Source organism: Triturus cristatus, chromosome 5_2 (assembly GCF_964204655.1).
Source record: "Triturus cristatus chromosome 5_2, aTriCri1.1, whole genome shotgun sequence".
Lineage (NCBI taxonomy): Eukaryota > Metazoa > Chordata > Amphibia > Caudata > Salamandridae > Triturus > Triturus cristatus.
The window spans coordinates 387,411,729-387,433,175 of NC_140588.1; the positions used below are offsets into that span (position 1 = coordinate 387,411,729).

The window sequence follows — 21,447 nt, forward strand, 5'->3', positions numbered from 1 at the left end:
TTTCTTAGGATCTAGTAATGGATGCTTCAGGAGGGTCGTCACAACTCAAATCCTAATAATGAAAGGACAGTAATAATAAGCAGAAAGCAGTTGGCTACTCTGTACACCTCTGATGATTATGGTATTTAGATCTTTTACAAACTTGGAAGGACATACGTCATGAGGCGATCCCAAGCTCTTGTCTGTGATTATAATGGAATAGGTTTCAATTAAAATCTGAGATAATGAAAGGCAAGTTGTGAGGAAAGCTACTAAGAGCAAGACTGATATGTACCACCTGGTTGGCCATTTTAAAAGTGAGAACTGTTCTCACAAATTCATGCAGCTAGAATGGCTGATGTTTACACGTCTGTAGCAGTACCAATATTGTCTATGTACTGATCTTGTCCTCTGACTTTCTAGTCCTGTGCATACTGTTTCATGTTGCTATATTTAACTCTTGTTGTGCCTTGAAGACAGGGATACACCTTGTAGCTCCTAATATATAGCAGATGATGTGGCACATATCCTTAAGATTAGCAATTGGTCTTGCAGAGGAGCGGTTACAGCCAGATTTTACATGGGCCTTCCACATCTGGAGCTATACCATACTCTCTGCATACCATGGTGATTGTATTTGACTTTGATTTTCTCATTTATGTGGCTCCACATATTCTCTGATCTCATATCACTTTAGAATGTATCCTAATGAGTTACACTAACACCTGAAGGTATATATACAGACTTGGCCATCTCTTTTGGAAGAAAACCAAATTCATGAATGTATTGGCGTAAACAAGTTAAATTGAGTAGAGTATTATTGGAGCCATGGGGTGAGATATCCCTTTTAACACCTGTACTTTTTTCTACCTTTTCAGCCACTTACCATATTCCTTCTTATCTAAACTCAGTTATAGAGCTACGTTTGTCACGATAGAGTGCTAAACTCTATTGGATGTTCAAGTCTGTAACATAACAAGAATAAATCCTTGTCAGCTCTCAAACAGTATCTACCTCTTAGCTTGCTAGTGTTAAATACAGCGGTTTCTAAGACATTTACGCAAAAATAAGGCCTTCTTTCAATGTGCAGACACAGTAAACCTTTAAGAGACTCTATTGCTTATAGATTGCCCCCTTTCCATTTTCAGAAGAGCTCATAGAGCTACTGAAGTGATGTCTGTGAATGTTCTCTGGTTACACTTTCTCTGCTTCTTGGTTGGCATCTTAGATCCCTTCCTGTGAGAAATGGGTTGTTAATTGAGAGGGGTGTGAGCCCTTCTCAAGCAACAGCCACAATCCTTGTAAGGAGAATCCCAAAAGTCACTAAATTAACCCATGCTTAACCCTCTGCTAACTTGGCACAAAAACAGTCAGGCTCATCTTAGAGGCAATGTGTAAAGTACTTATGCAGCTCACAAACAGCAATAAAGTGACAACACAACATAAGAAAAATCCCACAATAATTTAGAGAAATACAGTAACATTTAATAGATGAAATAACACCAAAACACCAAAAAATCTAATCAGTAGAAATGGAGATATGAAATTTTAAAGATTTAGATCAAAGTAGTGCCAAAAGGCGCAAAGCCACATTTGCCTGTATCTGGTCGCTATGGGCCAAGACAAAGTCACAAGCTCAGGCCGACCACAATGGAGCACAGATCGGGCACAGAACCAAATTTGGCCTGCTGACTATTGTACCTTTTGTCTTTAGTGCGCAGGCGGTGTGGCATTGCTTTGCGGGGCTTTGTGTTAGATTTAGTGGAACCTTCAGCTAGGCCTTTACAGCACCTTTAGCCCCACTTCTAAGGGTTCAGAACTGGAGGGTCACGAATTGGAGGGCCAGGACTCACTAAGTCGGTCCTGGTGCAGGTTCAACATGTTTGGAGCCTTTTCTGTCCCTGAGCCTCAGATCGGGAGGCCAGCCAACTAGCATCTGGAGTCACTCTGGTAGTCCTGGGTACAAGCAGAAAAGAAGGTCTCAAGCAGCAGGGAAGTCATCTGAGGGCACAACGCAGACTTGAGCAGCAGAGCAGTCCTCATGGTGCCACAGGGCGGTCCTCTGAAGTACATAGCGGGACACATACAGGAGGGTAGTCCTCTGAAAGTCCTTCCACAGGTCCAGACTTTACTTTTTGCACCTTTTGAAGTGGGAGAAGCTTCTGGAGTTTTCCACCAGCAAAGGTGTCTGGGATATCCTGCCTCCCAGCCCTAGTTGCAAGTTATCTGGGGGCACAAAGACCTAGTGCAAAGCTTTTTGTGAGTGTGCTGTGGCAGCCCATTTGAAGTGCAAGTGTGGTTTGTGACCACTCCGCTCCTCCACCCCTATCCCGCCTAAATGGCCCATCATGCCACCACCCAGCCTCTCTATTGTGTGGTTGTCTGGGAGGAATGCACAAAGGTCAGCTGTCAATTTCACCTAATCATGTGACCCAGGAGCAGGGTCCAGGCGCCAAATTGTTCGGACAAGCAAATCCCAACTTTCTAAAAATGTTTTGGAATGTGACTTAAAATCTGACTTTACCATTAAAGAGGGTTTTAAATTACAATTCTTTACAGACCAAACTACAAATTCCTACCTACTCCCAATCAAAAGTTATTGCTTATTAAATTTAATAAGGTAACCCAATGTTATCCTATAGAGGAGGCAGTCTTCACAGTAATGAAAAACAAATGTGTGAGTTTCTCACTACCAGGGCATATACAACTTAAGCTTACATGTCCAACTCTTTAAATACAGCACACCATGCCCTACAGACTGTTTAGAACCTACACTGGGGTAACTTATAGGTATTAAAAAGTATTGTTTAGGCCTGGCAAAAGGTTAATTTTGCCAGGTTAAAATGGCTATTTAAAACTACATACACAGGCTCTGATGGCAGGCCTGAGACATGTTTCAAAAGGCTACCTAAGTGAGTGGCACAATCAGTGCTGCCGGCCTACCCGTAGCATTTCATATACAGGCTCTGGGTACATTTAGTATCACCTCACTAGGCTCTTGTAGGTAAATTTAAATGTGCTGGTAGGATGGGTGAATACAGTGTCATGATATGTGGAGGCGCGACAACTGCAATACCAATAAAGGCAATGTCAACGTATGCCATAACCTGTGCCAACATGACCATGCCAATACTCTTCAATACAATGCCAATATCTGTCATAACCTGTACTCACACAGCAGCGCCAACACCGGCAATGATAGATATCAATGCATGCACAAATGACAATACTGCTACTAGTAAGAACAATGTCAAAGTACGTTATGACCTAAGCAAACATAACCGTGTCACTACCAGTAAGAACAATGTCAATGTATGCTGTGACAACTGTATGCACAATGTTAAAGATGTCGATACAAATGATACCAGTGAATGCCATGTTATTTTCAGGCATTCTAATGAACTCGCCTCATTGCTGTCAGATTCAACCAATGTGACCTCTCCATCAACCCATAGTCAGAGATACGTGGTTAAACATGTCCTAAGCTCCACACCGACGCCTATCGAATACCAGATCACAGGTGGGGTCTCTCTTAACCTAAAGACAAACACACGCCCAGGGAAAACCCTGATCGATCCAACAGATAGATAGCTGCACCACAAACTGGTTAGAGGAAACTGATCCCAATTAAACACGTTTGTCCAAGGGCTTGCGTTTCCCAAAAATGCCACAAAGCTAGATACCACATGGAGGTAGAAAAACTCAACCAATCAAGACACGACATGCACACCACAGGTAATGATCACCCACTCCTCAGGATAGAGTTTAGACACAGACACACTGGCCCATACTAGCTCTCCCCGAGGTAGAGAGCCATCTGTGTCCTTATCGGATGCCCACATTTGTTAATTTATGGCTAAGATGCTTTTTTGGAATGTAGATAACTGTTTTATTGTACTCATGAACTGAATATAACTACAGCCAAAACTTTGTACACCAAGAGACTTTGAGCAGGCGACTTCTGTTGAGGCAGCGTTAAATTAAACTGTGTTCCTGTTTTGCCAAACGCCTCTTGTCTTCATTTATTTAAGATAAATTCATATCCAAGAAACAGTGCCAATTGGATGTAAGCCAATTTTACCATGTTTAATGGAGAGAGCACAAGCACCTTAGCACTGGTAAAGTGTACAGAAACATAAAAGTTAACAAAAATGGGTTCAGAACAGTGGCGTAACGAAAGTTAAGGGGGCCCCTGCAAGGTACATAGAGGGGACCCCGCTCTGGATTTAATACAGAGCTCTCAGGCCTGAGTACTGTGCTGAGGGGGACCCCCCACCCCGCAGGGGCTGCGTTACACCACTGGTTCAGAAAACAGGAGCAATGAAGGCGAAACGTTTGGGAGTGACCCTGCAGAGAGGTCCAAGTACAACAACGCCTATGTATTTCAGTCTGTCCTTGTCTTGTAACTTATTTGTTTATGGTTTTGGCATGTAGGTAAACTACCTTGTTGTCTCTGATTATTCTTGGGTTGTTCCTTTACCACATATTGGTGAACCCTGTCGACCCTCTAGAGGGTATCTGGTGTCATCCTTGGGGTGCACCGCTCCATATCCTGCAACAAGCCAGCACTCTTCCTCATATCAATGCTATAAGGTAGTTCTGGTAGTCTGTGCAAATGTGACGTTATCCCTCACAAGTTTTCCGATAATTGCCCAAGATCAGCAAGTCCAAGTTCTCTGGAACAAGCTTGGAGCACGCCTTCGTCTTACGCACAACACCAAAACTCTTCGCGCACAGACCACCGTAAAAACACGTTACCAACAATGTACAATAGAAGGAGAACCTATATATTAGACCCTCCTGAAAAATGTAAATCTCTTGAAGCCTTTGTTAATATCTGTATCATACAGTGGTATAAGAAGAATCAGTATCGCTGATTGTAAACGTGTTGCAGCAGAAACCAAACCATGTTATGTTATGTTATAGAGCATCTGTAAAGCGCAAGCTTTCACTCCAAGGAGCATCAGGGCGCTGTGCGGATCCCTGAAGTTGGGAGAATATTAGATGAGTGATCTACATGGAGCATCCGGGGCGATAAAGATCCAAGTTTTCAGAGCTTTCCTAAAAAGGGTTTCTGTTCGGATGACACGTGTCCTAATATCCTTTGTATAGTTTCACTACATATTACATGGAGAACATAAAATCACAGTTTCCTTGTACGTTTCTGTGTGTGGAACTGAATACTTTGCCACTGCCTTACTTAAACCAGCAACAACAGTGAAAGGGTTGCAAAGGAAGACATCACAATGTTTGGCACTTCTCTGAGCGCCTGCCATTCATTATCAGAAGGCGGTTTTATCTTTCGCTTCAATGGCGCTTGTGGAAACTAACAGCCCCTTAGAACATGTCGGAGACAAATGGGCACAGGAGGTGGAAGCCATCGAGCGGTCATTAAGAGTATATCAAGCATTGTTGCCAAAGTACAGAAACAACACGCAGAGGATGCGGGCCTGTAACACAAACCGACCCGACTGTGTGTTTTGGCATCGCAATTCTCTTAAAATAAAAGGCTTTAAATAAAATGAGGCATAAAGAGTGTATCTATAATTGAAGCGTTCCCACATCTGTTTCCAGGAATAGTTTTACACGCATTCATTCCTTCTAGAGGGGGCTGCTCGCCAGTAGCCCTCACAAGAGTGACTTGGTGGTCTTTAATGACCGACTTCCTCAAGGCGTGCAGGGCGAGCGGCCCTTCTGGCTTCCTACCTTGCGCTATTTGGGAAGAATCCCTTTCTCGGGTGTGGGGCAGTTAGTCAAGGGCTGCGTCGTTGATTTTAGACCCCGTGTGGTGTCATGCTGTTCTCTTTGTATTGAAAACGTACTTCCCCTTCAAATTCAGACAGCTGATTAAACATCCCCCATGTCTCTTTCAGTGAAAGTTGCCAATCAGACGATCTGCAGACTCCAGCAGCGGCAGCAGCAAGAACGAATGGTAAGAAATAAGCACCGGTTTTATTTTGTTTAAAAAAAAAAAATACCTAATGCCCTCACAGTCAAAACAGGAATCGTCCTTGGAATTATAATGTAAAATCCATATTTTGTCAAGTCTGGTTTCATGCAAGGATTGTTTGTTCTCCTTCCCTAAGTCTCCCTCTTCCTCCCAAGGTTGAGTTCGAGCCCTCCTTTTTCGACTCGTCTGATTTCATGGCTTTGCCACCCATTGCAATGTTCGAACACGGTGGGCAATTCACCACACTCGCGTGGGAAATGTGAAACCTGGTTTCCCGTACAAGCCTCGTGCTTCGACTTTGAAGCCGATTTTACAAGGTGCGCCTGGCAGACTGTGCTGCACTTATTGGGCTAAGAGCGACGGCTTTTGAACGCTAGCCAGTTTCTAATCGTGCCACAGAAACAGAAAATCTCTTTTTAAAGTGAGTCGATTTTTGTATGGTAGTTGGGTAGTTATGGCCTCTGTGTTTTGCGTGCGTTTATGGTTGTGTGTATGAATCGTTCAGTGTTCGTCTCTACCTGTTTGGTTCATTCATCATTGCTCTCTCTCCCAGGGGCCAGATTACTGGGAGTGGGGGAGTGTGGGGGGGGGGGGGGGGGGGTGCGGGCGGGCGAAATCGATTATGCCGTCTGGCAATTGCTGCCCAAAGGTGCAAACATGCACACACCGGAAATACCTGACTCTTTTTCACATTGTAATTGTATTTATATAGCGCTTACTACCCCTGACGAGCTGTTGAAGCGGTTTACGGCGAGTTGCACGCTACTCCGGAACACAAGGGTAGTGGTTAATCAAGTTGTTATTGTTCAGACCCCCAGGATTTTGCGGCTTTAGGTGCCAATTTCGCGGCCAAAAAAAAGCAACATTTGCAGCCCAAAACCTCAAAATTTGCGGTATTTTTGCTGTAGGCAAAAAATGTGCCGACCACAAAAATACTGCAGGCCTGTGAGCTGTCACTGCTGGAGACTATGCTGTATCACAGTCTGTAACGTTGCACAGCGCCTGGAACCAGAGGGTGTCTGATGCCAAAGAGAGCAGATAGCAATATGAAACCATCTCTTTTTGGCATCAGACAACCTGTGCGTGCAGGGCAGTAGGGGCCTGCAAGATCCGCAGGGGGCACACAAACGTGTGAGGCGGGCTGCAGGCTAATAGCTCTAGGAGGGAGCTCTGTGCATTTCAGAGGCAGGCGGCAGAGGGTTTTAACACCTCTGCTGCCGGCTGGCCTGTTCCTCGCCCTTCCTTTACTGGCTCAGTGGCAGCACAGAGCCAGTAAAGAGAAGGTGAACACCAGTTTTTAGGTCTCGCCTGACCCAGTGCATGCGCTGGTCTGGCGAGACTTTTTGAGAGGGCTCCAAAAAGTGCTACCAGGCCAGCCCAGAGCCACAGTGCATGTGCGCGGGCGCGCGCGTCGGCTTTTCCGCGATTACTTTCACTTTTGCGGCCGCTTTGATGTTTGATCGCGATTGCGATCACTTTCGCGGCCGCTTGGAATAGCCAATAGGCCTCGCTTTTGGGACCTTATAAGTATTTAGTTATGCAACTGTTGCATGGCTAAACACTTATAAGGTCCCAAAGGCGAGACCTATTGGCTATGCCAATGCTTGTTTTTAAGCATATTTTGCGGCCACGTTTGTAAGAATCACATGATTTTGACAAAAATGCCGAATACACCATTTTTTTTTTTTGAAAATTGCAAAATCCTGAGAGGTCTGATTGTTGGTTCTAGCAATTAGTCATGTGCTTTCAAGAAAAAAATGCATGCATTTACTCCAGTTACTTTGTGATAGATTATATTAATACTAGTTAGTTGTGATCTTTAGTGCTATGCGGTTCCTGGTGAATGGCTGGGTGAGATAGATAGGCTGGCAGGGATTAGGTACTATTAGGTTTCAGGAATAGGGTTTTAAAGAGGAGAGGTTGTGATTCATGAAAAGAGGTGCCAGGTAGTTGCAGAACTACAAGAAGAGGGATAAAAACAGCCAGGCATCGTTTGAGAGGAGGCTACACTCAGAAATAGAAGACATGCGGAGGATGGAAGGTAACAAGATTGTCACTCTAAAGAGAGGAGAGAAATCAAGTGGGAGCAAGTCAAGGTCAATTTTTCAGGCAAAGTTTTATTAGTATAGTGGGAGAAGACTTTCTCAGATAGCAATCTGAGCATGTAAGGTGAAAAAAGAGACAACCGTGCTCCATATCTGGGGCCGAACTCTTAAACATGTGAATCTATGAAATGAATGAATGAAATGAAAGCAGAACTTATAATGTGTGTGGCTACTCCGAGGAGTGTCCCAGCACTAATAGAGTAAAGGGTGGTGGGTGATTACTGCACTTAGTTTTCAGAAAAAAGCCAAGTTTTAAGCTTCTTTTTAAACTGACGTTCAGAGTCACCTTGATAGAGGTCCAGCAGGAGTTTATGCCAAGCCAAGGGGCCCAAATAGGAACAGGAGCGGCCGCCAGTTTTCGAAAGGCAGATCCTGGGGACTTGCACCAATATTCTTTTGGAAAACTGCAATTTCCAGTAAGAAAAATAATAATGCATCCTGGCCGATGGATATATTGGACCCTTTTGATATAATGCTTTATTAGTCAAAAGTAGATTTTGAGCAAAATTATTTTGTTCACGGGAGCCAGTGCAAGGCCTGACGAGCCCTCAACCGGAGCTTAAGTGTTAAGCCAGTAGCAGCATTTTGTAATGCCTGTAAATTATTTCCTAGGTAATGCAGAAGTCGAGGATTAAGTGCATTTGCACAGTCCAGCGTAGCCATAATTGGGGCAAGAATCAATTGCTGGAAGAAAAAGAAAATGCAAAAACTTTTTTGCGGTGCGTAAAAGGCCAAAACGTGTTCCCACCACAGTAATTATTTGGCTTTGAAAGGACAACTGTTTATCAATCTTAGAGCCCAGATTTTTACAGCAAATGTTTTTTTTTTTTTTACACCGGCTGAGAGCGCCTTGCTAATGTGCAGTTAGAATTTTACCTTATTTTGTCACCTGACCCCATTCTAAGTTTGTAGGATATAGCAAAGCAACTGTTGATATGAAGGTACCTACAACTCACTTCCCAAGTGTAAGCGGTGCTTATTTGTGTATGTGGCCTATGTTGTATATGCATTGTATGTATAAGAGAAGCAGAGTAATGGAGGCCTGTGGGTTCTATTTTGGAAGTCCCTTGTCTGTTCATGGCACAAGTTGATTTGACCTGTGTTTTTTCTCAGACAGTGGACGTGTATCAAGAGGAAGGAGGCCTAGATACTGAAGTGCAAACAAAGGAGACAAGCTCCTATAGCAATTCCATTAAGTCCATTTGCTGAAAGGTGCTGATAATGAGCCTCCCCGTAGCACTGCCGTTTGGTGGAGGGGGGTAGGGCTGCATTCTCTATTGTTAAAAGTCAGAAGGATCATTTCGGTGAGACTAGCCTTTGTCTCCCTCTGGATCATTGTCTTAGTGACTACTCATAGCCAGATGTAGATAGTTCATGCCTCTTTGTGCCTCTTTTGTGGATGATTCAGGCAGGAGACTACCCGGCTGTGAGGAACATCACCCCACATACAGGCTGTGTCGGCAGAACAACATAGAGAGGCACTTAGAAAAAACAGGAAGCCACCTCAAACCAGTTGTGTGCATCTGCTTGTCTCTAGGTAGAAGATGGGGTAGGGAACGTGCATGGAGAGTCCGATTTCAGGCACATTTTGACACAATAATTCCACTTGCTTTGTGGAGGAGTGAAGTAGTACCCATCCTCTATGCACTCCTTGACAATGATAATGCTCCATCCAAATCACATTGAGCCTCTTGCAGTGAATGTTTGTGAATATTTGTATAGGTTTGCCAACACGCACAAATTCATCCTGTAGGAAAATAAACACCTTGGACGATACCATTAGGATGTGTATGTGCTTATTTCCAGTAAAATAATTCTAAACAACTGGTTGCCTGTGGATTTCCTTGTGACTGCTATCATGTCACTACATTTGTAGCAACTCTAACAAGCATCCTATAGACTGTCTGTATGATTTTCCCGCCTGGGAGTCAACTAGGAATCCTTTCAGAATCAGTAGGTTAAATCGTCCCAGGAAGCTGCGCATTACGTCTATCTCTGCAACATTGCCTGACTTGACCTGTGCTACTACTGTTGCCTAATGGTAATTATAGAGGGTGAAAGTGCCAAAAATGTAAGCTAACAACCACACTGAACTCTTTGTAGACTTGTTTTTCGTGTCTTGCTGTACTGTTCTGTTGATTTGCTCCACTCACAGGATTTGGTGGTGATCCAATTAATATTGGCAATAGAGAGAGGAACTCGTTCAAAGTTTTAGGAGCCATCAACATCAGATGAGTAAATGTGAAAAAGTAACTGCACAAATAAAAAAGCAAACCAATTTACATCTCACAAAACACAGAAACCTGTTCTCACATTTATTGCATTAACTTGAAGGTTTCACCGCCTTGTTTCAAAGACTATAACTCATAATAACACCCTTTAACTCTGCACCTTCTCTTATACCTTCCTCCCTCTTGCGTCCATCAACTCACTACCATCCACCTTTTTTCTTGTCATCCAATAACTCGCCAGATCGACTCATCTGCATTTACACTCTCCTGCTACTCATTCATCCCTCTTCACACATTCGCCACATCACTATCAATCTCTCAATCCATCCCAACTTTCGACTTATTAACTTTCTCACCTCTGCATCTACTTTCTTGTCTTTCAGTCCACACACACAAGTTTGTTTTTAAGTGGATTGATACTTTTTTTGCGGAAATGGCGTTTATTCATAAATACCTGCCGAAACTAAAAGCATGGCAGCACAATATACAGTGACATAACATGATTCTCCTCTAGTTCAGGGACATGGACATTGTCTTAACCACTGCTTTAGACAGCTGTATACACCAACACAAGAAATCCACAATCATCGACTGGAAGTAGTTAAGCAAACCTTGTCCAGTAACAAACTTTCCTCTTTTCAGCGCGCTCTCTCCCTAGTAGATCCCTTCTCTGGGAACACAGCAGGAGGGTGATCCAAGAGTAGGGGTCCACACCAATAGACCACCAGGGATGTCATATGGGACCCCCTCCCTCATGGCCAAATTTCTCCCCATTGAGGGGAGCCACATCTGTTTTCTGACCCCGTGGGGTGGACCGATTGGGAGTTACATCCCCATCTATTCCCACAGGAGGGCAGAAAGCCCACAAGACACCAGGGCAAGTTTTTTTATTTTTCATTTAAAGGATTGGGGTGGAGAGGCCCACCTCGCCTGGTATTGAGCTGCTCCCACCACTGTTCCCAAGATAATCTCTCTTCCATCCTGGGGGGCACTCCCACCAACCTCTGGATGAAGAAAGTTTTTCTGCCCATTCTAGGGGAGCAGAAAGTCCACTAGACACCAGGTAAGGGAATTGTTTTGTAGGAAAAAGGAGAGACAAGGGTGGTCAGTCTGGTCTGCCCATCTTCCAGTGGGTAGAAAGAATACTAGACACCAGGGATAAATTAAATAAATAAAAAGAGAGGAAACAATTTGTTTCAGTGGTTGTTCAAACCTGGCATACGGTCACACCCCCAGGCACATGTCCAAGGCAATCTTTCTACCCTTGCTGCGGCAGATTGAGGCACTCCACTAGGTCCACCAGATGGGGACAGATAGCCCACTAGACACTTGAAATGTCTTTGTTCAAGATCACCCCCAAAGCTTTGGACTGTTGCTGGTTGTGTTTCGAAAGTGCAACTAGGCCCCAGTGCCAGTGCTCTAACCCTTAAAAAGTATATGTGCAATTAAGTGAACACCCCCTTCCCCCCCCATTGGTATAAGCTAACTTACTTATAAGTTGCTAGAGTATGGTACCAGGGGTACTTAGGGCCTGTAAATTAAGTATCCCTCGTGGACTGAAGCACTTATTGTGCCACCACGGGTGTAGCAAAACATGATTCCCAGGCTGCCATTGCAGACTGGCAGAGCCTTTTTTTAAACTGCTACCTCAACCTTGCCATTTATGCAAATGCAGAAGCCCCAAACCTTCCTTTTTAATTTTTATAAGTCACCCCTAAGACAGGCCTAACAAACAGTAAAGGCAGGAATCATTGTATTGGAAAAAAGGACATGTGTTTTTGATGACTTTACATCTCCTGACAGTAAACCCCTTGCATTGTCGTTTTTGCTGTAGTGAGACTAGTAACCCCATTGGCTATTATGGAGTTGCGCACTGACAACTTAGCCGTGCTAACTTCCAAATGAGGCTACTAAATTTGATAATTCAAGGTATCAAAAGAGTTGTTGCATTAAACCAGACTTGTTGCCCAAGTCAAATTAAACATAACTATTTTACAAATATCAACTTTAAAAAGTTGGCACTTTGTTGTCTTAAGTTTTCCAAAAGCTGTTTTTGATTGCCAACAGCTGCTGTTCTCGAGACAGTCTCCTGCCCTCCTGGGGAGAGGAGAAAATGACTCTCAGGGAAAGAAACAAAAGACCTGCAGAGGGAAGTGGTGTGACCGCCTCTTGGCAGGATGGCCAGAGCAGGCGTGATCCCAGGCAGCGAGCATCCAAGGTGGAAGCCGCCATAGAAGGGCAAATGGTATTCATATAAGGAAAGAGCAGCTCTTTTGTTTAGCCAGACCTGCTGTCAACTGGAACAGGGGGGGAAAGCCTGTTTCAAACCAGTTTTCCATGGGGAGTGTAGCCCCTTGGTAGCCACACCTATGAGATGGGCTAGGAAGCTCCACACACTAAGAGAACAGTCTAGCCATGTTGGGAGTGGGCAGAATAGTGCATTCTGGGATAGCTAGATGCCACACTTCACAGGAATTCATCATCAGGTGGAAGGGGACTTGGTTGTCCATTGGCTAGTTAGCCGCCACCACCTCCTAAGTTCGAAATCTGCACAAAAGTGTCAGCCCTGGCACTGAGACCTCAGATCACTACTGCGCTGAAAGAAAGACTGAAGAAGAACTGCCCTGCTGCTCCCCGGACCCAACAAAGAGAGGCTTCACCAAAGTCTAGACTGCTCCTGTTGAAGCTAGGAACTGACAAAGAGAGGTCTTTGCCTACTGTGCCACACTTGTGGAAAAGTTGTTCCAGTGTGCCAGGCAGAAGGAGTGACTCCAAGAGTCAGTTGGCTAACTCTTTGTTACAGCCACAGGGCCATAAGCGCTGAGAAGCCTGCACCCTTAAAAGCCCAGCGCAAGAAACCTGAGCGCTGCTGGATGCTGAAGTGCAGCCTGGTAGACCAAGTCTTGACCCCCACGAGAGTCCCCGAGTTTGCTGGCCCCGTGAAAGCCATCAGAGTGTACACTGGTCACCCTGCAGGAATTTATTGTCAGTTAAAGGAAACCGCTGGGTTTGCTGTAAACGGAGACTAGTAGACCAGTGACAATCCACAGCACCAGCCCAGGATTTTCAGAATCCTCTAACCCTTGCAGCAGGACCACTTCATTGACTTCAGTGATGGTTTGACCTAAGGATTCAGAACTGGACTGTAGACTACTAAAAGTTACTGGTAACTATCCCCCTGGAACTGTTTGGTCCCTATAACTGGACTGGCTCACTATTGGAGCTGGCATGTCCAAGAGTAGCCATATAGTTGTTTTCAACTTGCTTATCATTACTAACCCTAAACCACTATCATAGTTGACTGCAATGATTTATTGCATTGAGTGAAAAGCAGTGATTTGTTGTTTCTTTTAAAAAATACATATCTCCAGATCCCTCAGGTGGATCTTTATCATTCAGGTGTCCATTTAAAGATAAAAATATAACCTTCTTTTAAATTGGTGTCGAATGTTTGTTGTATTGTGTTTTATTCCTATTTACTGTTCAGGTACTTCTTAATGCTTTACACTTGTTCCTTTGATAAAACCTAACTCCTCTGTACCACAGCTACCAAGGACTGAGCTAAAGTTTTACAAACAAACCTGATTCAAAATTGTGTCATTATCAAAACAAGGAATGGCGTTGAGGGCTGCCCCAAACCCCATGATCAAAGATGGTTTTTCTACTGTCTTGAGCACTAAGCCTGAATACTGTAGCCATTTCCGGTGGCAAGTGAGAGACAATTTGGGTTTCTTTGGGCATAGTTTTGACATATGGGCTGGCAGAGAGTATTGTAAACATCAAACCTCTCATTTTGGACCCCTCCACCCCCTCCCCCCCCCCCCCCCCAGGTATGAAAACCTGTCTGATGCAGAGGGGATGGAGCCCAATATCGGTACTGGTCGGTGACCCACAGAAATCTTTTCTTGATACCAATGCCTGGTGTCTAATGGGATTTCTGCCTCCACCGACAAGGGCAGGAAGATTGGGGACCTATATCTCAACTCCCCTTTTTGGCCAAAATCATGGAACAACATGTCCTGCAAACTCTATCTAGGTTCATGGATGACCACCAACTCCTTGGAGACTGGCAGGCAGGCTTCAGAGCTCACCACAGTACCGAGTTGGCGGTGATGTCAGTACTAGATGGAATCAGGATCACAGCTGACAGCAAAAAGCTGTGCGTCCTAGTCCTCCTTGACGTGTCTGCAGCGTTCGACACGGTTAACCACTCCCAACTCCTGGAAAGAATCCAGGACATTGGAATTGGGGGAACAATCCTACAATGGATCACATCATACCACAGACCGCACCCAAAAAATCCAGATGGGTGATTGGGTGTCAGATAGGGTGTCCATTACCTGTGGAGCCCCACAAGGGCCGGCACTGTCCCCACTCCTGTTCAACATATACCTCAGACCACTAGTGAGGGACTTGGCCTGGATGGACTGCCAGGTATTTAACTAAGCGGACGACACACAAATCATCCTACAAATAGCAAACACCCCACAAGCCCACACACGGGTGAAAGATATATTGCGATTTGTGGTATACTGGATGACGGCCAATTCTCTCAAGATCTATCCGGATAAAACGGAGGTATTGGCTGTCACCACTGATGGCAACCCTTGGAACCCCCAGTACTGGCCACACGAGCTGGGACACACCCCGTCTCCAGCTCTGGTGGTAAAAAGTTTGGGCATTAAAATAGATGCCAAACTCTCACTGGCCAATCAAGTTTCCACTGTGTTTGGGACTTGTGTGGGTCTACTCAGAAAATTGAGGAAACTCTCCCCCATCCTCTCCTTCTCAACCATGCGCACGGTGGTGGCCGCCCTGATCCTGGCTCGTCTTGATTATGGGAACTCACTTTACATCGGACTGCCCGACTCATTGCTGGGCAAACTCCAGGTGGTGATGAACAATGCTGCTAGGCTAATTGTCAAGTTGCCAAGACGCACTCGGGCCTCACCCCTATTGCAACAGCTGCACTGGCTTCCCATTAAGCAGAGGGCCGAATTCAAAGGCCTCTGTATCACACATAAGGCCTTATATGGGCAGGCACCCAAATATATCCAAGATCGTCTGGTGAAATACGTCCCTGGCCGTACCCTAAGGTCCTCCACGGAGGGCCTCCTAAAATGTCCACGGTTCAACTACAGCACTAAAGGTGGCCGAGCCTTCTCGGTCCTCATACTGCAATTATGGAACAGGCTGCCTGGTAAGCTTCACTCCAAAAGCGCCCTCCTTCCATTCAGGAAGAAATTGAAGACACTACTATTCACAGAAGCCCGGGCATAGCACTCTCCTCTGAGAGACAACACTCACTCTGGGACTATCGCTGATCTTCTTGCAGCGCTTAGAGACCTGCAGGTATTAAGCACTCTATAAGTCACAATTAACAATAACAGTAACAACAGTTTGCCCCCTAAGGTGTCAGAAAGTCTGTCTGTTGGGTAGGAGTGAGGGGGTAGGTCAGTGCCAGGACTGGCACGACACACTCTTTTTCTCACTTACTTTCCATTGTGGTTTGGTGGGCTTTCTACTTCCTCAGAACAGGGCTGATGGGGGATAAATGTCCACATTTGCACACAAAGGAGGGCAGAAAACCTGCTGGCCCACTAGGGATTTCTTTAAATGAGTATTGATTCGGGGTGAGCAGCCGGTCCTGGCATTAGGCGACCCTCACATATCTTTGGCCACAGATAGCCCTTCTACCACCTCATAAGGAAGATTGGGGTGTTATCAGTTTGTATGCAGAAAACAAATATCAGTCATTAGCATGTGTGCGTTTAGCATGCATGTAGTTACTACGTATGATTTACAATGTGTTAACCATATATAATGTCCTTCCAAATTGGTATGTAGTGGTGCACTCTTGTTGCCGGTGCTTGCTCAGAGGTCATACCACCTCAATAATCTTTATAAACAAGGAAAAGTGGCACTCCAAAGCCAAAACATGATACCAAACCAATGCGTTTAGTTTCGACTATGCAGGCTTGATCAGCCGTGATCAAGACTACATAGGCGAAACACATTGGCTTGGTATCCATGTGTACAGTGAATAAAAAACTCTTTGGAGCCCCGCTTTTCCTTGTTTAAAAAAAATATATATACATATGTATATTTATTTATTTTTTGTGAGAAAGTGTATTATTAATTGGGGTTGTTGTGAGACTCGACCAAGTAATAATGTCACTATTCTTTATCACTTTATCAAGTCCATTTAGATTACTTTAAATTAAATGTTCGCTCAGTCCGAGACCGCACCAACAAACAAGGCGGAGGAATCAACATCATTTTCAAGGGAACCATCCAATACACCGTCACCAACAACGGCCCAACGCCCCTCATGGAACACCTCAACTTCTGACTACAGACCAATGCTAAAACTATGATAAGAGGCACCCTTGCTTACAGACCCCCAGGACTTTAACCAGCTTTCTGCAACGCTATGTCCAACCTCATTGTCCCCCTATCCATTGACTCCCACCACTGCATACTTCTTGGTGATCTCAGTTTCCGCGTCAACAATGACAACTCCACCACCCTTTTGGAGAACCTGAACAACATTCGCCACACCCAACTGGTCGCCGAACCCTTGCACAAAACTAACTCCATTTTTACCTCCAGCAACAGAATTCAATTCAGCCATATCACAGAACTCACCTGAACTGACCACACCATCTTTCACTTCACCATCTCTGACGCCCAGCACACCATCGCCAAGCACCACAGCTCCTCTCAGCTCAGCCAGGGCAAAGTAACCGGGATTCAGTGGACACAGGCCCTCCGCCCCACCCAAGCCGAAGCCTCAGCAGACCTTGATCAAGCTGTCCAGAAATTCTCCTCCTGGATCACCAAAAGCGTCGACAGAGTCGCCCCGCTGAGACCAGCAAAATCCAACAAAACCTCAGAACAAGCCAGTTGGTACACCCCAGAGCTCAAAACCACCAAGCGCAACTGCTACCGACTTGAGAAGCGATGGCGCATCACTAAGACTCACAAAGCAGCCCTCAGCAACTACCACCCATGCATCAAGGAAGCCAAGAGAGCAGACATCACTGCCCACATCGATACAGCATCACTGGCCACAACCATATGAAGGAACTCTTCAAAATAGTCAAGGAGTTCTCCAACCCGACAGCCACAGAGAACACCATCCACCCCTCCCAGGAACTCTGCGACATCCTCTCGGATTAATTCCACAACAAGATTGCCATCATCTACAACAACTTCGACCACCAACCCACCACTCTCAGATTCGACAACCTCAACCAACAAGCGAACACCAGCCTAACAATCATCACCTGGTCTCCGCCCACTACTCAGACCCCCACAGCCATCATGTCATCCATCCACTCCAGGGCGGCCCCGCCATCTCTTCAACATCAGAACCAACCCAATTAGCACAGCACTCACCAGCATCACGTCGGGGCCACGTCGTTTCCTACAGCGCCGGTCAAAATCCCCCCCCAATAAGCAAGACCTGGCTTTTTGACGGAGATATGGCACCCTCAGCACCCAGATACCCCTAGTGGTGACAGTGCTACGCTATACAAATGCTGATAGGTTGATTGATTGACTGGGTAGCTGTGGCACTGAGCAGTCAGGGTTAACTCGAAGGAAAGCAAAAAAAATCCTGTTCCAATTTATAACAAGCATTGGCATAGCCAATAGGTCTCGCTTTTGGGCCTTATAAGCGTTTAACCATGCAACAGTTAATGTTGTTGCACCAAGGATCTTGTGCTGCATAACTAAATACTTATAAGGTCCCAAAAGCGAGACCTATTGGCTATGCCAGTGCTTGTTTAGCATGTGATGGAAGCCAGGTCCCTAAGGCACAGCAGGAAAACAATTATCCTCCGTGTCTTTTAGGACAACTGCAGATCTGGATGACAACGGGGATGATCACTTCCCCTCATGCTGCTTTAAGACGGGTTTGAAGAGATTTAAAGGCCAATAGAGTTGTTGGATGTTGGTTTTAGAGCTGCTGCTAAGTAGTGGCCAAAAGAGAGACTCCAGCTGCTGCCAGGGATTAGTTTCCACCAGACACCATAACGGTTCCATATCTTTATGTATCACTGTCTCATCATCCTCTTGCACGTTCTCTCTCGACCTCCCTCGTCTCTGGCCCTTTGTGGTTAGCCCAGTTTTTCCATAACCTCCTATTTTATCCATCCCTTTATATACTATTAGGAATCTCTGGCTGTAATGAATGCTGTGAACACATTTAAGGTGGAAGCACCTGGTGTCCCTCTGACATTTCTGAGGGAAAGACCCAACTGAGGAGTTGCAGCCCTGTCATCAGGAGATGCTTGGCTGGGCATCAATTAAAATATGGGCGGGGCAGCATACCTACCTGGTGGAGCACTCTGTGGCAAACATGCGGTGCTTCGGAGGCTGGAAGACCCCTTTGCTTCTTTCTTCACCTCCCCCACTCCAGATGCATACATTTAAAATAATACATGTGTGATGTGCAGGTGGCAAAACAATTAACAGTCTGCCTCGACTACAACGTGGCTTTCTGTATTACACTGAGAATGTAGTCCTTCAGTAGGCAGTACAGCAGAGACAAGATCAGTCAGGAATGGTACTGCATAAAGAGGTACGCAAACAGATGCCAATGGAGCACATGTTCACAGCTGGGCACATTTCTAAATGCAACAATGTCTGCAATGGGTACACACATCGGTATATTTTTAAACTGCTTTGGAGTGCACTAATGTCTCCCAGCCGGTACACAGCGAAGAGCATTAAGCCTGCGACAAGGTCTCCGTTGGGCACAAGCACTGGTAAATTCCTGGACTACACTGAATTGCACTAATTCTCTATTGGGTACAGGCTGCATTATTCTGCTCTCGTGTCTCTGATGGCTTCACGCAGCTGTACATTTTATCCTCGCACTAATCAAGATGAAAATTCATAAATTAAAGGCAAACATTTATTGAGAACGTTTTTCAAAATCTAAGAATCCAATTCCACCACCACGCACAAGAATTGACTGGAAATATGATAAGCAAGGTTGCAAACAGTGGGGCGTTTTCACCGCACCCTTTGCATTCTTGTAGCATGCTTTCAACATGCACACGAAATGCGAGCTACATGTAGAGGGGAAATCCTAACCAGAACATTCGGGGAAAAAAACGAAGCAATTAACCTTCCGTTCAAACTAAAGGCAGTTCAAGGGAAAGGAGCTTGTCATGTTAAGCAGTAGTCGGTAGCTGTATGCAATCAGTAAACAAATTCAGCTCTTAAAAAAAGAACTACATCACCATTTAGCGGTTGCAATGTAGGTTTTTCTAGCGTGTAATACTTTAATTGTATAAAACAAAGCTGGCGGCGCAAACACAAAGGAAGTTCTTGCTAAGCAAGCACCACAAGTAATTTTTATGCTGTGTCAATCAATGGAAGGAGTGGGGAAATAATCAATATCCAACAATCAAATATTGCAGTCCAAAAATAAATTATTATCCAGAAAAATCTATTCCAATTAGATTCCTTTATTTTTTCCAAGTTTTTTCAAATATGATGCTCCAACACATTCTCAGAAGTCCAAACAATTTTTAAATAACCACAACCAACGCGTTTCGTCCCTCTTGGGACCTCATCAGGGCTGCAAAAATAGAAAAGAACATATCACTAGTGAATACATTATGAATCTCTACTCCCAGGAGTATGTTGAAATAAACTATATATTATTTTATACGTATATCATTCTAATAACCTGCCTAAATAACAATCTGGAATACAATCCATAATCACATAGTTTTTACAAAAGACATAACACATTGCGTCATGTACTATATGTATACAATCTCATCCCTTTGATTTAAAGCTAATATTAATTATACTGTTCTCAGATTTAGTATTATTATTCTTATTAGCATTCATTAGAACAGATTTGATCAACTGCTGTGAACATCAATATTATTGACTGCCTTAATCTGGCCCAATTATCACATATTTCAACTGTATATAATGACATATCACATACCTCCTGAATAATATTGCGTCAATATGAAATGTCAATCATGGACGGATGCTATTGTTCATTGAATATCCCTTCTCTTCAAAATGTAATCGCTTCTTCTTTCAATGCAAACATTTTTTTAGTTTTCTAAATATATAAAACATAATGTCTAATTAGTCTCCAATCTTTAATCTAAATCATAATATCATAGCATTCTTCATGGCAAAAGCGTTTCCTAACTTAATTAACCACACCTAGATCCAAGTCAGTTATCCTCTTCTCTATAGTATCTTCCGCCAAACGAATCCTCAATACTGAAAACCAATGTCTCATTGAAAGTCTAAAGAAGCATGGCAAAGAAGGACAGAATCAATATTCCTTCCTAAACCTATTAAAAGAAACTTCCCAAATATAGCAGAGCACTTGCCCAAATAAACATACCTTGCTATCTACATTGATACGTTCCTGGTAGCATCCACTGCCGATACGGTATTTCCGCTTGAATGCGTGTTTTCCCACCGCTTCATTTTTAAATGTTTAGTTCGCCAATCACATTCTCCGCTGGCTAACCCTACAATTTACATAAATTAAAATTGCTTCCTATCTGGTCTGCGTGCTATCAGCCAATAGAATTTAACATATGGTCAGTCCTCCTCTTACGTTTAGACAAACGTATTTCCGCCTCATTGAACTATCAGAGGTGTCGTTGCTACAAATAGACTTCCTTTCACCGGAGAATCGTATACGGTCCAATAGAAATGCTCCGCCGGCTACCCACACGGAAGCAGCCAATAGCGAGCCAACGTGAATCGTGAGCATGTTTCTTATGTAGTTCAAAGCATCGTATTACTTAATACATGCTCGCAATTATTCAGTAACCTAATGCAAATATCCCTTTAATGCAACAGACCCAATTCATACTGGTTAACTCTTTGATTGCGCACAATATTAACCTGTTAAGTTCAGTATTCATTTAGAGCGGCTATGTTCTCGCCGTATTGATAACATGTTTCCTATTTGGTCCGACATATCGTATTTATTTTTCTTAAATGCTATCGCCAAGCCCACAATGAGCTATCAAAGTCCCGTAAAATTAAGTGCCAGGACTATATTTAAACTTTTACACAAGTCTGAAATATCTAACGTCCCTCGAATTCGACGCCAAAGAAGATCTCTCATTAATACAAGTCAGTGCATTCTTTAGATTACTGACCATTACAAAGTGTCGAT

The 21,447-nt window shown here is 44.2% G+C and overlaps 1 protein-coding gene across 2 annotated transcripts in view; it reads left to right on the forward strand.

The window, feature by feature from the left end:
- The window catches only part of BLOC1S5 (biogenesis of lysosomal organelles complex 1 subunit 5), a 222,115-nt gene that overhangs the window by 119,017 nt on the left and 81,651 nt on the right, over positions 1–21,447 (forward strand). For both annotated transcript variants that reach the window (XM_085607245.1, XM_085607247.1), the window contains exon 4: positions 5,853–5,911. In XM_085607245.1, the coding sequence (XP_085463371.1) occupies positions 5,853–5,911 (59 nt within the window). The remainder of the gene's footprint in view (positions 1–5,852; positions 5,912–21,447) is intronic.